The 16,326-nt window shown below is 46.3% G+C and overlaps 1 protein-coding gene across 1 annotated transcript in view; it reads left to right on the top strand.

The window, feature by feature from the left end:
• Positions 1-224: 224 nt before the first annotated feature.
• Positions 225-16,326, top strand: part of LOC145361188 (transcription factor 7-like 2) — a 38,518-nt gene continuing 22,416 nt past the window's right edge. The window contains exons 1-3 of the mRNA XM_080216822.1: positions 225-451; positions 607-676; positions 824-936. Of these exons, the coding sequence (XP_080072948.1) occupies positions 263-451; positions 607-676; positions 824-936 (372 nt within the window). The 5' untranslated portion in view covers positions 225-262. The remainder of the gene's footprint in view (positions 452-606; positions 677-823; positions 937-16,326) is intronic.

Below are 16,326 nucleotides of genomic sequence, written 5' to 3'. Positions count from 1 at the left end.
GGTGAAGGAGTTGGGAGGAGGGGATGGATGGAGAGGAGGCGGGGTGGGGGGGGGGGGAGCGAAGAGGGAAAGGGAAGGGTCATTCTTGGGATGGAGTCAATTTCAAGGCAATAGCCCCGCCCCCGGGGGGCTGCTGATTGGAGAGAGGTTTGGAAGTTCCTTGTCCATCAATGTGTCAATCAGAGCGGAGAGGAGCCGAGCTACAGGAGGGAGAGAGGGAGAAAAGGAGGGAGAGAGAGGGAAAGGAGAGAGTGCCACAGTCATGCCGCAGCTTAATGGAGGGGATGATCTGGGGGCCAGTGATGAGATGATTTCCTTTAAGGACGAGGGGGAGCAGGAGGAGAAGAGTCCGGGCAGCGTGTCCGCCGAACGGGACCTGGCCGATGTCAAGTCGTCGCTGGTCAACGAGACGGAGGAGCCGGACAGCCGCAGCAGCTCGCCAGAGTCCGAGGTGAGGCCACTGGGATGGGGGCAGCCCGTCGTTCCCCTCTGCCCTTGCCTTCCCTTCTCCCCTTCTCCCCCCCCCCCCCCCCTGCCCACCATTCCCCACCCCCGTCCCCGGCCCGCACCCTCCCTGCCACTTTTCACAGCTCTTGTCTCTTCCAGGCTGATCGACGCCCCCAGCCCAGGAGCGCAGAGAGTTTTGTGGACAAACCCCGGGATTATCAGCAGGAAGGTAGAAGCTACACACTTTACCCAGTGCTTTATAAACGCCCCCTTCTCTGCATTCACAACTTTGCAACATTGCTCAGAATTCACAAAGTTTCACCAACTTTTTTCCCTCTCTCTCTCTCTCTCTCTCGCCATGTTCCCAAATTCCCAGTCAAAAGGCAAGATGGAGGTTTGTTCAAAGGAGCAGCTTATCCCTTCATCATGATCCCGGACTTGTCGGCTCCCTACCTCCCAGCTGGATCTCTGTCCCCAGGGGCCCGCACGGTAAGTCTCCGCAAACTCCCCCCCCCCCCCCCCTTCCAACTAGCTGCGGTTGGCTTGTTTTGTTTGTTGGGGGCTGGGTGGGAATCGTTGTTTGGGGGGCGGGGGGGGGGGGAGGGTGGGGAGAAACAGGAGCTTTTCCCTGTTCCCACTCCTTTTCCCGTTTCCTTTTCCCAACGTAATCCCGCCCCCCCAGGACTGGCCTCTCAGCCTTTTGTTCTGGGCTGGGACTCAGCCGGGATGGGCAGACAGTCTGTGCCTCTTTCCCTGTTATGTTTGCAAAGTTTAGCACAACTTTCTGCAGTTGGGAAGGGCCCCAGGGAGAGGGTAATTTACATAAAGTGATGGCCTCAGAATCTGTTGCCCCGAGCAAGCGCTGAATACCAAACACAGGGAGGTAGAGCGTGAATCAGTGCCTACGCTGAGGATTGGGGTAAAGCCCACTCACTGGCTGCTCAGACTGATGGGCACTGCCTCCCCAGTGGAAGGTTTCCCTGGTGTCTGGTTCCACATTCTCTGCCTCGCACAGAGGCTGCTGAGTAAGATGAGTCCTATGGTGTTAGATGCAAAGTACTAGCATGGATTTAAGTTTGGATGACTGGTGGAAGGGACTAACCCCGAAAGCTAGTGAGGAAGGGACTAACCCCGGAAAGCTAGTGAGTTTACTATCAAATAAATCGGCTGGACTTAAACCTGGTGTTGTCAGACTTTTGACTGGTGGAAGGCAGAGAATGAAGATGAAGGGGTCCTTCTCTGGATGGCGCCCAGTGATCAGTGGAGTTCTGCAGGGTCAATGTTAAGACCATAACTTTTCACTTTATACATGAATGATCTAGATGAAGAAACTGAGGGCATTGTGGCTAAGTTTGCAGATGATACCAAGTAAAGTGGAGGGACGAGTGGTATTGAGGAGGTGGGGAGGCTGCAGAAGGACTTGGACAGGAGTGTGGGCAAAGAAGTGACAGATGGAATATCATGTGGGAAAGTGTGAGGTTATGGTAGAAAGAATTGAGGTGGAGACTATTTTCTAAATGGGGAGAGAAATCAGAAGCACACAGGGACTTGGGAATCCTAGTTCAGGATTCTCTTGCAGGTTGAGTTGGAAGTTAGGAGAGCAAATTTGATGTTAGCATTCGTTTCGAGGGGACTAGAATTCAAAAGTAGGAATGTACTGCTGAGACTTTATTCCACATTTGGAATATTGTCAGGAGTTTTGGGTCCCGTATCGAAGGAAGGGTGCAGTGGTGCCAGAGAGGGTCCAGAGGAGAATGATCCCAGGAATGAAAACCTTGACATCTGAGGAGTGTTTGAGAACTCTGGGCCTGTACTCGATGGAGTTTAGAAGGATGAGGGGGGAATTCCCTTGAATCATGCAGAATATTGAAAGGTCTGGATAAAGTGGACGTGGGGAAGATGTTTCCATTGGCAGGAGAGACTAGGATCCAAGGGCACAGCCTTAGAATAAAGGGACAGCCCTTTAGAACCGAGATAAGGAGGAATTTCTTCAGCCAGAGGATGGCGAATCTGGAGTTCATTGCCACAGAAGGCTGTGAAGGCCAAGTCATTCTGTATGTTTAAGACAGAGATAGATAGGTTCGTGATTGGTGAGGGGCTCAAAGGTTAAGGGGAAAAGGTGGGAGAATGAGGTTGAGAAATGTATCATTAAATGGTGGAGCAGACTCGATGGCCTGAATGGCCTAATTCTGCTCCCATATCTTATGATCTCTAACTGCTGGTGTCTATCAATCCCTCACCAACATATGTTTCTGTGTACTAGTATGTCTGTAACCGTATTAAGTTATTATCTGATTGCAGTGTCTCCTTGTCTCTCGATCTGTGCTGAACAACGGCATTGACTTTGTAATTTTGGCTCATTCTGTTGTGACCTTCAGACTGTGTCGGGTCAGTGGCTTGTAAATTTTCAGGATGTGTCCACCCTGAGGATCTCTGGGGCATGTTGGATAAGACTTGAGCTGGAGCTGGTTGGTGTGGATGTGCTGCACTTTGGAATGAATCCTGGCTATGTTAGGATGGACAACGTGACAGGATGTCAAAGCCCCATTTACTTGAGGCAGTCATTGAAATACTGAGCAAGAATTGACTCCAATGGTTTGTTGTTGTTAAACAGCAAAGAGTATGCCATTTTTATGCAGCTCTTTCCATATCCAAAGGTGCCTTGTGGGCACGTAGAAAAAATCAGAGGAGGAGATATTCAGACAGACAACTGAAAAGTTGATCAAGGAGGTTCTAATAATTGTCACAAAGCAGGAGAGAGAGTGAGAAGAGCACAAAAGTTTCGGAGAGTATTCCAGGCAGCTGAAGTCATGGGTGCAATGATGCAGCAGTTAAAATTGTGTGTGTGCAAGAGTTGAGAATTGGAGGACGAGCAGAGGCTTGCAGGGCTAGAGGAGGTGACCGATACGGAGAGATGTTACGATGTGCTACTGCATCTGGCTACACTTGTATTCTGCCTCTGCCCCAAAACCTTCTGTCACTCTAGTGCTGTCAATCAGAAAGTGTGAAGCCTCATGATGTATATCATGGGGTGGGGGGGGGGCGGGCGGGATCTGAAAACAAGGGTAAAAATTTTGAAATGGAGATGTTTGTACATGAGGAATAGCACTGCTGCCTCACAGCGCCAGAGATCCAGATCTGATTGCCGGCTTGGGTCACTGTCAGTGTGTGGAGTCTGCACGTTTTCGCTGTATTTGCGTGGGTTTCCTCCAGGTTGCTCTGGTTTCCTCCCACATTCTAAAAGATGTGCTGGCTGGGTGCACTGACCTGAACAGACGCCAGAGTGTGGCAACTGGGGATTTTCACAGTAACTTCATTGCAGTGTTAATGTAAGCCAGACTTGTGATACTAATAAATAAACTTCCAAATGTTAAAGCTCAGAGGCTGATGGGTGAATGGGATTTATTCAGCGTTTGGATATGGAAAGCACAATTTCAGTTGTTTGGCTCAGTTTTATGTTGAGTGGAAGATGAAAAGCCAGTCAGGAGAACATTGAATAAAAATATGGTTATGGGTTTCAGCCACAGTGGTACAGTAACATAGTTATTGGTGAGTCAACCAGAGGCCTGGGTAATAGTGTGGAGGCAGCACAGCAGTTGGGGAGTTTAAATTTGATGAATTAAAATATGAATATCAGTAATGGTGATCATGCATCTGCTGCCCTTGTCCTTCTAAGTGGTGGAGGTTGTGGATTTGGAAGGTGCTATTAAGGGAGCCTTGGTTAGTTATTGCAGTTATTTGTCAATGGTACATGCTGCTGCCACTGTGTGCTTGTGGTGGAGGAAATGAATGTTAAAGGGATGGGATGGGAAACCAATCAAACAGGCTGCTTTTCTCCTGATGGTGTCAAGCTCATTGAGTGTTGTTGGAGCTTCACTCATCCAGACAGAGAGGTGTGTTACTCACCACAATATTCAGCCGCTGGTTTAACCCTGTAGCCACAATAGTCATGTGGCTGGTTCAGTAAGTTTTGGATTAACATTGACTCTCAGGATATTGATGGAATGGGATTTTATGATAGTAATGCCATTGAGTGTTTAGGGAGGTGATCAGATTTGTTAGTCTGACTGGGTATCCTTGAGTTAGCATGGACAAGTTGTGATGAATGGCCTTCTCCTGTGCTGTAATTTTTCTATAATTCTAACAGGTCGTTGCCTGAATGTTACTTGCCACATATTAACTCAAGCCCAAAAGTTGCTATGGATGAACGTACACTGATTCAGTATCTAGAAAAGTTGCCAATCGTATTAAACACTGTCATTCCCATTTCTGACGTTATGATGGAGGAAAGTCATTGATGAAGCACCTTCAGGTAGTTGAGCCTAGGACACTAAGCTGAGGAACCTTGAGGGATATACTAAGAATGAGATGATTGGCTTTCAACAACTGCAATCAGCATCTTCTGTGTTAGGCATGATTGCAGTCACAGGATGTCTTCCCTATGACTTCCCATGACATTTTCACCTAATCAGATGGATAGCCAACATCGTTGCTGTACCAGAACAGCTTGGATAGGCTGTGGCTTTCTGGAACACGAGTTTCCAGGAGTACAGCAGGATTGGTGTGAGGGTCCATGGCCTTTACTGTATCCAGTATGGACAGCTGTAGCTTCATGTTAGATGGAATGAATCATATTGATTGAAGACTGATGATGGGGCACATGAGAGGCTGAGATGGCACTTTGTTGGCACTTCTGGCTTAATGTGGCTGGTTGTTATTAGCGACAAAGTTGCTTAGTCTGGATGGCCTGCATTGCAAGTTGCACTATGAGGTGGGGTGGGTGTGGCACAAGAACTCACCATAATGTTCCAACTTTTCCGTTGGAAAAAAAATTAAACTCAATTAAACAAACTGAGGGACGAAGTAAGTGAGGGAGCCCTCAAAGGGGAACTGCCCTAAACAAAACCAAAGCTTAAAAACATTAAATCAAAATGTGATTCAAAGGGTCAACAAGGCACCCAGTCCTTGCAATGTGCACAGAAGGCCTCAAGGGTGCTTGTGGACATTGCACACTCCCTCTCCAGGGAGACTTGGCTGCAAATGTAGCCACAATAGAGGGGCGGCCAGTCAGTCAAGACAGCCCCTAGGTCACCTGCTGCCTAAACCTGTTAGTGGTAAGTTTGGCCAGGCCCAGGAGCAAGGTTACGAGGAAATCCTCCTCCTTTCCCATCCCTCTCTGCACCAGGGGCCCACAGATCAGGAGCGTGTGACTGAAGTGCAAACAAAACCGTAGCGAAAGATTTTTGTCAGAACCTGAAAAGGGATTGTAGTCTAAAAAAATTTACAAATATGTGGTCTATGAATGCTACCAAACTGCAACAAGGGTAGGTATCTTGGGAATTTGTGAACCAATGCAGTCTATCAGGAAATGCTGCATGAAGCACCCTCCACCTCAGCCCCCGATGTGAAGGGAGTGAACCCTCTGTAAAGGAACTTCCACTGGGGGTGATTGGGCATCTCCAGGTGACAGGCAAGGACAGAACTGAAGGGTGTGCAGCAGCCACTACAGGAAACCCCTCTGTGCAGTGCAAAAGGGCATAGAGGGTATTGTCATGAGGTGGCTGGGACTTTAGGGATCCATTTTGAGGTCATGGATGTCATTGGTCACGTGCTGGACGCTCACCGCCATTCCATGAGCCAGCTCATGGGGCGTCATCTAACCTACTCCTCAAGAACCCAGTATGACCCTAGCCCTGGTCATTCCAGCAGCCATAGCCCATGCCTCTGCCAGCCACCTGAAATGGTATTGGTGAAGGAGCAGATTCCTGAGTGAGGCTTACTGACAAAGGCCACTATTCCAGATGAGGGAGTGGGCTGCGGTATGATGTGATCATGTCCCAGACCGAGTAAAAGATTATAGATCTGAGGGAGTTACCAAAAGTTCGGGGTTTGGAAAATTTTTCAGGACATGCTGTTAGGACATTGCCATTAACGACAGGCTGGTCAGTCCAACATTGGCATTTGGGTAATGTTTAAGAAAAAGTAGTGAGGGGGAAATACACAGGCATTTGGAGAGGTTCAAATCAGTTCTGGAGAGTCAGCATGGATTTGTAATCGATCGATCATGCTTGATGAGTCCAGTTGAATGTTTTGATGAAGGAACAGGGAAGGATGATGAAGGCAATGCAATAGATGTTGTCTATGGATTTTATGAAAGTGGTTGACAAAGTATTAGATAAGATACTTAACACAATTGCAAATGGTTGTGGAGATGAGTTATTTATTTCAGAGACTGGATTGGTGAAGCTGGTGCTGTTTTCTTTGAGGAGCTTGCATGGAGATTTCGTAGAGATGTAGATTGGGGGAATGTTGTTTCCATTGCCAGAAGGATTGAGAAGCAGATGACATTGATTTAATGAGAGTGCCAAAAGATGCAGTGGTGACCTGAGATCTTTTTTACGCAGTGAGTAGTTAAGATGAGAAATACACTGCTGGAGTGTACGGTTGAGGCAAATTAAATTGTGGCTTTCAAAAGGGAATTGTTAGTTTGAAGAGAAAAGGGGGGGATAAGGTCGGGCAATGGGATGAGCTGATTGTTTTTATGGAGATCCTGATTTTGTTGTCACCATTATGTCGTTCCCTTCAATAGATACAGTGGACAAAATGAGGTTGTTGTTAGGAGCTGATGGTAAATGTTCTGGGGACATGCATTGAAGGTTTAGGGCAAGAGATGACTTGGGGCGGTGGGGTGAGCAAAGTGTTTTCACACTGGAACCTGCTGCGTTAGAAGGTTCTGCAAATGTAGTCATTCAGTGATTTTTCAAAAGAAATTGGATGGGTACTTGAGAAGATAAACTTGCAGGATTACAAGGTTAGATCAAGGGAGTGGAATTGTCTGAAGCACTCTGCAGAGAGTTGGCATTAATGACCTGTCTGTGAGGTGAGAGTGACAGGAGTCAAACACTCCACTGGTTGCAATCATATCTGGTACGTAAGAAGTTGATTGTAGTTGCGGACATCTCTGCAGGAATCCCTCAGGGAATGTCGTAGACCCAACAATCTTCAGCTGCTTCATCGTTGACCTTTCCTCCATCATAAAGTTAGAAGTGAGGATGTTTGCCAATGATTGCGCCATGTTCAGCACCATTTGCGACTCCTCAGGTAGTGGAGCAGTCCATGTCCAAATGCAGCAAGATGTGGACAGTTTCCAAGCTTGGGCTGACAAGTAACAAGTAACATTTGCGTCACACAAATGTCAGGCAATGACCATCTCCAATAAGAGACAATCTAACACCACCCCTTGACATTCAATGGTGTTACCTTCACTGGAAGCCCTCACTGTGAACATCCTTGGGGTTACCATTGACCAAAAACTCAACTGGACTCACCACATAAACACAGTGGCTACAAGAGCAGATTAAAGGCTAGGAATACTGCAGCAGTTAACTCACCTCCTGACTCCCCAAAGCTGATCCACCATCGACAAGACACAAGTCGTGAGTGTGAGGGAATACTCCCCACTTGCCTGGATGGATGCAGCTTCAACAACACTCAAGAAGCTTGACACCATCCAGGACAAAGCAGCCCACTTGATTGGCACCACGTCTACAAACTTTCAATCCCTCCATCATCAATGCTCAGTAGCAGCAGTGTGTACTATCTACAAGTTGCACTGTAGCAATTCACCAAAGATCCTTAGACAGTATCTTCCAAACCCATGACCACTTCCATCTAGAAGGACAAGGGCAGCAGATACATGGGAACACCACCACCTGCAAATTCCCCTCCAAGCCGCTCACCATTCTGACTTGGAAATAAAACTCCATTCCTTCGTGTCACTGGGTCAGAATCCTGGAATGCCCACCCGAACAGCATTGTGGGTCAACCCACAGAACATGGACTGCAGCAAAACAAGAAGGCAGCTCACCACCACCTTCTCAAGGAGCAACTAGGGATGGGCAATAAATGCTGGCCAGCCAGTGATGCCCATGTCCCACAAATGAATAACAAAAAAAAAATTCTAACTCTATAATTGCAAATGCTTCAACATGCCTTGATATGTTAAGCTCTGCCGTTAATGAGAACTGTGATGTTTATGGATCTGTCGTCTCCTGAAATGCTGATTCAGCAGCAGGGGAAGAGTAGTCGGTGGGTATCGGCAGGAGATTTTAATGTTCATGTCTTGAGACTTGATGACATTCAGATGCAGAACACTTCTTTCCTGACTGTATACCACTGTGCGTCTGGTGAGCATGTACGGGAGGCTGAATAGAACTTCTCCAGGGATGGGGAGAAAGAAAATTCTGGAAATACTCAATAGGTGTAGCAGCATCAATGGAGAGAGAAAGAGTTATCATTTCATCAAGGGCTTATCATCAGAACTGATGTGTTGACATGTCTGGCTTTTGCTCTCAACGGGATATTGCCAGATAATCTGAATGTTCCCACATTTTGTCTTCGTGTTGAATGTTCATGATGATGGATGCTGATGAAGGGGCAGTGCTCCGAAAGCTCGTGCTATCAGATAAACCTGTTGGACTTTAACCTGGTGTTGTGAGACTACTTACGATGATGGAGGAGTTCAGGACATGGGTTATGATTACATGAGGATGACTGTCAAGCTGCTGCCTGGCCAGTTTGTGGGAAGATCGCGGAGATCCTGTATGTCAGTGAGGTTTACCTGTGCAGTGTGTGCTTTTGCCATTTTATGCTGCCTCAGTGAATGCTGGATAGTCATTTTTTTGTCGAATTTAATAGAAAGGGATGGCATACTAGGCCATTTCGGGGGTGACACAGTGATGTGACTTTGATGTCATATCCAGACTCAACTGGTAAGAATGGCAGATCCCATTCTAAAGGAGAATGAGTGAACTAAATGGGGATTCATAACAAACTGTTAGATTCTTGGTAACCTTGTTGAAGACTACATTTATTATATTCTTCACTTCGTTAGTCCAGCTCTTTGTTTCTCTGTTACTGAGTTGGTAATCACAATAGTGCCAAAACATACGGGAGTTAAAAAGTTAGAGTTGAAGCAGAGGTGGATGCTATTTCTTGGGAAAACTTTCAGGGGTATCTGTCTGATGGACTGAGGGAAGAGAGTCAGATGGCAAAAACAGCTGGCGTTCTATTCCAGAGATTGGGTAAATGCTTCAGGCTGAAGTTCCAGTGTGGAAGCACTGAAATTCCAGAGTGGGTGCTGAGGGAGCTCTGCGCTGCCAGAGGATCAGCAACAAGGAAGCGTTGGATGAGAGGGAATGTCGCAAAGGCTGAGTGACAGCCTCAGCATTTGGCCAAACCCACAGGAACATTGGCTGGGGGTGCCCTAAGGGAATGCTGCACTTGGGGGTGGGAAGGACTGTGGGTCACCACGTTATTGGAAGGACGGTCGGGTGATAAAGCAGTTGGAGATTTGATCTTCATTTTAAATTTTGAATTTGATTTATTTTTGTCACATGTATTAGCATACAGTGAAAAGTATTGTTTCTTGCACGCTGTACAGAGAAGGAAACGAGAGAGAGTGCAGAATGTAGTGTTACAGTCGTAGCTGGGGTGTAGAGAAAGAGCAATTTAATGCAAGATAAGTCCATTCAAAAGTCTGACAGCAGCAGGGAAGAAGTTGTTTTTCAGTCAGTTAGTACGTGACCTCACACTTTTGTATATTTTTCCTGAAGTAAGAAGGTGGAAGAGAGAATGTCCGGAATGCATGGCATTTTTAATTATGCTGGCTGCTTTGCCAAGGCAGCGGGAAGTGTAGACAGAATCAAAGGATGGGAGGCTGGTTTGCGTGATGGATTGGGCTACATTGATGACCTTTTGTGGTTGTTTGCAGTCTTGGGCAGAACAGGAGCTATAGCAAGCTGTGACACAACCAGAAGTAATGTTTTCTGTCATGCATCTGGAAAAGTTGGTGAGAGTAGTAGCTGACATGACAAATTTCCTTAGTCATCTGAGGAAGTAGAGGCATTAATTGGCTTTCTTAACTCTAGTGTTGGCATGGGGGGGACCAAGGCAGGTTGTTGGTGATCTGGATACTTAAAAACTTGAAGCTCTTGACCCTTTGTATTTTGTTGCTGTTGATGTAGACAGGGGCATGTTCTCCTTTATGCTCCCTGAAGTCGATGACAATCTTCGTTTTGTTGACATTGAGGGAGAAATTATTGTTGCCGCACCAGTTCACCAGATTCTCTATTTCGCTCCTGTACGCTGTCCCGTCATTGTTTGAGATCTGACCCACTATGGTGGTGTCATCAGCAAACTTGAAAATCGTTTGGAGTGGAATTTGGTCACACAGTCATAGCTGTTTATGGAGTGTAGTCGGGGTTTAGGACACAATGTTGTGGGGCACTGGTGTTGAGGATGATCCTGGAGGAGGTGTTGTTGTCTATCATTACTGATTGTGGCTTATGAGTTAGGAAGTTCAGGATCCAATTGCAGAAGGAGGTGCTGATGCTGAGGCCCATGCCATGGAGTTTGGAGATGAGTTTTGTTGGAATAATGGTGTTGAAGGCTCACTGTAGACAATAGAGAGGAGTCTGATGTAGGTGTCCTTGTTATCTCGGTGTTCCAGGGTTGAGTGCAGGGCCACGGAGGTGGCGTCTGCTGTAGATGTGTTGCAGCGGTAGTCAAACTGTAGTGGATCTAGGTAGTCCGGGAGGCTGGAATTGGTTCGTGCCATGACTTAGCTTTCAAAGCACTTCATGATGTTGGACACCAGAGCCACCAGCCAATAGTCATTAAGGCACACTGCTTAGTTTTTCTTAGGTACCGGGATGATGGTCGTTGCCTTCTTGAAGTAGATAGGGATCTCAGATTGTAAAGAGAGGTTGAAGATGCCTGCGAATACCCCTGTCTGCCCTATCTACTGAGGGGGAAAAAAAACCATAATGCTTTTTGGATTTGGCAGAGGCTCTCACTCCATTGCTCTGGTCAATATTTATTCCTCATCCAACGTCATCACATTGCTACTTGTGAAAATATGCTGGGCCATCTTCCTTCCTGCTTTGCAGCATTTGCAAAATACTGGGTTGATGGTGATGTCATGAGATTGTGTCGAAATGTGAGCTCTTGTCAGTGCTCTTGAGGTAATGATTCATTTTTGCCTTTGACTTGTGCTTGATCCTGATGTAAGCAACAGTTAGATACAGAGTTCCTTCTATATCATCCCCATCAAACACCCCCAGGACAGATACAGCAGAATTAGATATAAAGTTCATCCTACACTGTCCCCATCAAACACTCCCAGGACATGCACAGCATGGGGTTACATACCAAGTAAAGCTTCCTCTACATTGTTCCCCCACATCAAACACTCCCAGGACAGGTACAGCACGGGGTTAGATACAAAGTAAAGCTCGCTCTACACTGTCCCTATCAAAACACACCCAGGACAGGTACAGTGTGGCATTTTTGATTTGATTTATTATTATCACATGTATTAGTATACAGTGAAAAGTATTGTTTCTTGCGCTACATAGAGAAGGAAAGGAGAGAGTGCAGAATATAATGTTAATGTGTTACAGTCATAGCTAGGGTGTAGTGAAACATCAGTTTAATACAAGGTAGAGCCATTCAAAAGTCTGACGGCAGCAGGGAAGAAGCTGTTCTTGAGTTGGTTGGTACGTGTCCTCAGACTTTTGTATCTTTTTCCTGACAGAGGAAGGTGGAAGAGCGTTCTCTGCGGTGGGTGGGTCCTTGATAATGCTGGCTGCCTTTCTGAGGCAGTGTCAGGTAAAGACAGCGTCAGTGAATGGGAGGCAGGTTTGTGTGATAAGCCAGGCTTCGTTCACAACCCTTTGTAGTTGCCTGCGATCTTGGGCAGAGCAGGACCCATACTAAGCTGTGATCCAACCAGAAAGAATGCTTTCTGTGATATATCAGCAAAGGTTGGTGAGATTCATACTGGACTTTCTGAGTCTTCTGAGAAAGTGGAGGTGATGGTGGGTTTTCTTAACTATAACATTGGCATGGAGGGACGAGGACAGGTTGGTGATATGGGCACCTAAAAACCTGAAGCTTTTGACCATTTCTACTTTGTCTCCATTGATGCAGGGGCATGCCGTCCACTACACTTCCTGGTGTTGATGACCATCTCCTTCATTTTGCTGACGTTGAAATTATTGTTGTCACATTAGTTCACAAGATTCTGGATCTTATTCCTGTACTCCATCTTGTCATTGTTTGAGATCCGACCCATTATGGGGGTTTGATACAGAGTAAAGCTTCCTCTACACTGCCCCCATCAAACACTCCCAGAACAGGTACAGCATGGAATTAGATACAGACTAAATCTCCCTCTACACTGTCTCCATCAAACACTGTCGGGACAGGTCCAGCACATGGTTAGGTATAGAGTAAAGCTCCCTCTGCACTGTGCTTTCTGCTGGTTAGGGTTTTCAATTGTTGACTCTAGATATGACTGATAAATGACTAGTGTGCAGTGATCAAGCCCTTGTCTGTGTTCTTTCCAAATCCACTGCTCACTGGCAGCATGAATCGTGGGTATCTCATCTCCTGTCAACAAACATCTATTAATGGGCACTTGGCTGTTACTTTGTCACCATGCAGGAGAGAGGAAACATTTCTAAACCCCCTCTCTGGTATGAGAGCTGGGGACTGGCTCCAAAAAAGTGTCTGTAATGAGGCAAGAATATAAGAGGGGGTGGGGAGTGAGGATTGAGAATGTGTGGACTGGAGGGAATGCTGTGCATTCTGTGCTTTATGGTATGCTTTTCAGATGGCAAGTGTGCAGAGCAAGTATAATGGGGAGGACAGAGATAGACATGAAGTGAGGGAAAGGTGGAGGGAGAATACTTCTGGTTTATAATCTGTGGGCTCTCCGCTTCTCACACTCCATGTTTATTTATGGGATGTGAGTGTCGTTAGTTCAATCAGTACTTTTTGTCAATTCCTAATTCTTCTTCAGAAGTTGGTGGTGAGTTACCTTCTTGAATTGCTGCAGTCCATGTGGTGTAGGTATACCCACAGTGCTGTTAAGGAGGACGTTCCAGGATTTTGAACCAGGGACAGCGAAGGAGTGGTGATATGTTTCCAAGTCAGGATTGTGTGTGTCTTAGAGGGAAACTTCTAGGTGGTGGTGTGCCTACGCATCTGCTGCCCTTCTTGACCGAGGTGGTTGAGGTTGTAGGTTTGGAAGGTGATGTGGAAGGAGCCTTGGGAATGGGGACAGTGCATCATGTAAATAGTACACACTGTTGCCACTATACATTGGTGGAGGAGGGAGTGAATGTTTGTCAATGGGGTGCCGCACTCATCTAGGCAAGTGGAGATTATTCCATCACACTCCTGACTTCTGCCTTTTAGATGGTAGACAGGCTTTGGGGAAGTGAGGACGTGGGTTACTCGCTGCAGAATTCCCAGCCTCTGACCTGCTCTTGGAGGTACAATATTTGTGTGGCTGGTCCAGTTGCAGTTCTAGTCTATGATAACCCCCAGGATATTATGTTTCAGTTGTGCAGGGCATTGATGAGGCCACAACTGGAGTATTGTGTCTCCTTATTTAAGGAAACGTGTAAATGCATTAGAAACAGGTCAGAGAAGGCTGACTCGGGTACTCCCTGAAGGGGCCCTGAGAAGAAGGGCGGAGTGGATCCTATGAAAAACTGAGGTGGGGGGTGGGGTGTGAGAGTTGGTGTTCTCACTAAAAATAACAAAAAGGTAAGACTTGGAAGTATTTGTTGAGGAACAGAACTTGTTAATTATAATAAATGCATATATATAAAACCTGAAAACACATTTGTTTTTGTATGTTTGCACCTATTGCACAATTACAATCTGTGTTTAATTCTTGGGTAGAGTCAGGATGTTTCTCAGTGGTTCCTTCAGCACTCTTGGTTCCATGGCTGGAAAAGTTTGAGTAGTAGACAAATTAGTGGACGGGTTTCCTTCTGAGGAAAAGTTGGACAGGTTAGAATTGTTTAGAGTAAGAGGTGAATTGATTGGAACCTTTAAGATCCTGAGAGGTATTAACAGGGTGGATATGGAGAGGATGTTTCCTCTCGTGGGAGAAACTAGAACTTGGGGTCACTGTTTAAAAATAAGAGGCCGCTATTTAAGACAGATGAGAATTTTATTCTCTCTTGAGGGTTGAGAGTCTCTGGAACTCATCGCCAGTAGGCAGTGGAAGCAAAGTCTTTGAATATTTTAAGCAGAGGTTCTTGATTAACATAGAGTGAAAGGTTAGGCAGGACAGTGGTGTTGAAGTTAAAAGCAGGCCAGCAGTGATCTTGGTGAATGGCAAAACAGTTTCAAGGGGCCAAATGATTGATTTTTTTAAATATATATTCTATTTGAGAGAACTTTGAGAGATTCTTGATGTCACACTGAGTCTTGATGTCAAGGGTTGTCACTCTCACCTTGCCTCTTTTGTCCATATTTGAACCAAGGTTGGAATGAAGTCAGGAGCTGAGGAGCCCCAGTGGAACCCACACTGCGTGTCAGTGAGCAGATTATTGTTCTGTAAATATATAGCACTGTTGATGGCACCTTCCATTACTTTGCCGATGATTGCAAGTTGAGACTGGTTGAGCGGCAGTTGGCTGATTTGGAGTGAAGCTCCTTTTTGTGAGTATATCTTGTGTGCATTCCCATCCAGGTGTGTTTGATGATCACTGCCATAGTGGTAAATCCTGATTAGGATGGGCTGACCGTCTACACTCTGTCCCTGCTTAAGTCATGTGGAGAGAGTTCAAATATCCTTGGTTTCTGGACTCTCCCTTCGTGCTGTAGGGCTGGGCAAGTTTTGAATGTGAGCATCCCCTTTTGTTATGGGTCCCCTGTGTGCAAACCTGGGTACTGTTGCTGTCCTCTGTCAGATGCAGTCAGTCAAATGAACCCCAGTGTCTATTGTTGAGAAGGGATTGCTCAGAGAAGGCATTCTGTCAACAGATTAAACTGCAAGAGTCTGCTTGACTTTGTGCTGTCTCTCTTTGCCACTCTTTCCTAAGTTCTTGCTTTTCCAACCTTCTCACTCTACCTTTCCCTGTTAACCCTATTAATGGAGTCTCAATCAGTGCCTGGTCCTGTATCAGCGATTATAAACTGGTTTGAGTCAGTGACGAGTTGTTCCGTTTTGTTTTCATTACAAACATTTAAAGTATGCAGTGGTGAGCGGCTACTTCACAATTGCACCTCTGTTTCCAGTTTACAGTGTGGGAATAAGCTGCCACCTTCTGGAGATCTGTGCTGGGAGTTGCTTGTTGCCCCTCCCCCCTCCACTCCACTCCAGAGCCACAACCATGCAGCGTAGCACAACCGCAGCACTTGGGATGTAAGGTTGCAGATTAGGTGGAGAATAAAGCGGGGTTTCAGTGACTGGAATGTGGGAAATCTCTGTGCCTTTTGTTTCCTTTCTGAGCAGTCCTCCTTTCCCCACTCTTAATAAACTCCTCCACCCCCTCACTCTTATCCTGTGCAGTGGTCTCTAAGTTCCCTTCACTGTGTGCAGCTCATTAGTTGCACTGTGTGCTCCTTTTCATTTTGCTTCTCAAGCACACGTGCACATTTCTTAAATAGTCTGATGCTTCTGCACAGCCTGTTTCTGTCCTGCACCACACAGTCCCAATTAACAGCATATTTTAAGAGACTGGAACAGGAGTAAACCAGACTTTGCCTTGAGCTGAATCTCTCGTTCAGTCCCTTTATTCCTGATGATCTGCCTCAACTCCACTTTCCCGCCCTCTTCCTCAATTCCTCAAGGGACAAGCGTTTGCCCATCGTCCCCTACAGCTTGGAGTGAAAAGATTTGGTATAATTTAGACAGAACTTTGTTCCCTGCCTAACCCTGTGCTGTACGTGTCCTGGGAATGTTTGATGGGGACAGTGTAGAGGGAGCTTTACTCTGTATCTAACCCCGTGCTGTCCCTGTCCTGGGAGTGTTTGATGGGACAGTAAAGAGGGAGCCTTACTCTGTATCTAACC

This window comes from Carcharhinus amblyrhynchos, chromosome 34, assembly GCF_965287045.1.
Source record: "Carcharhinus amblyrhynchos chromosome 34, sCarAmb.v2.hapA, whole genome shotgun sequence".
NCBI lineage: Eukaryota > Metazoa > Chordata > Chondrichthyes > Carcharhiniformes > Carcharhinidae > Carcharhinus > Carcharhinus amblyrhynchos.
Note: the sequence above shows the minus strand (reverse complement) of the source record. Positions and strands in the feature narration are given on the sequence as shown.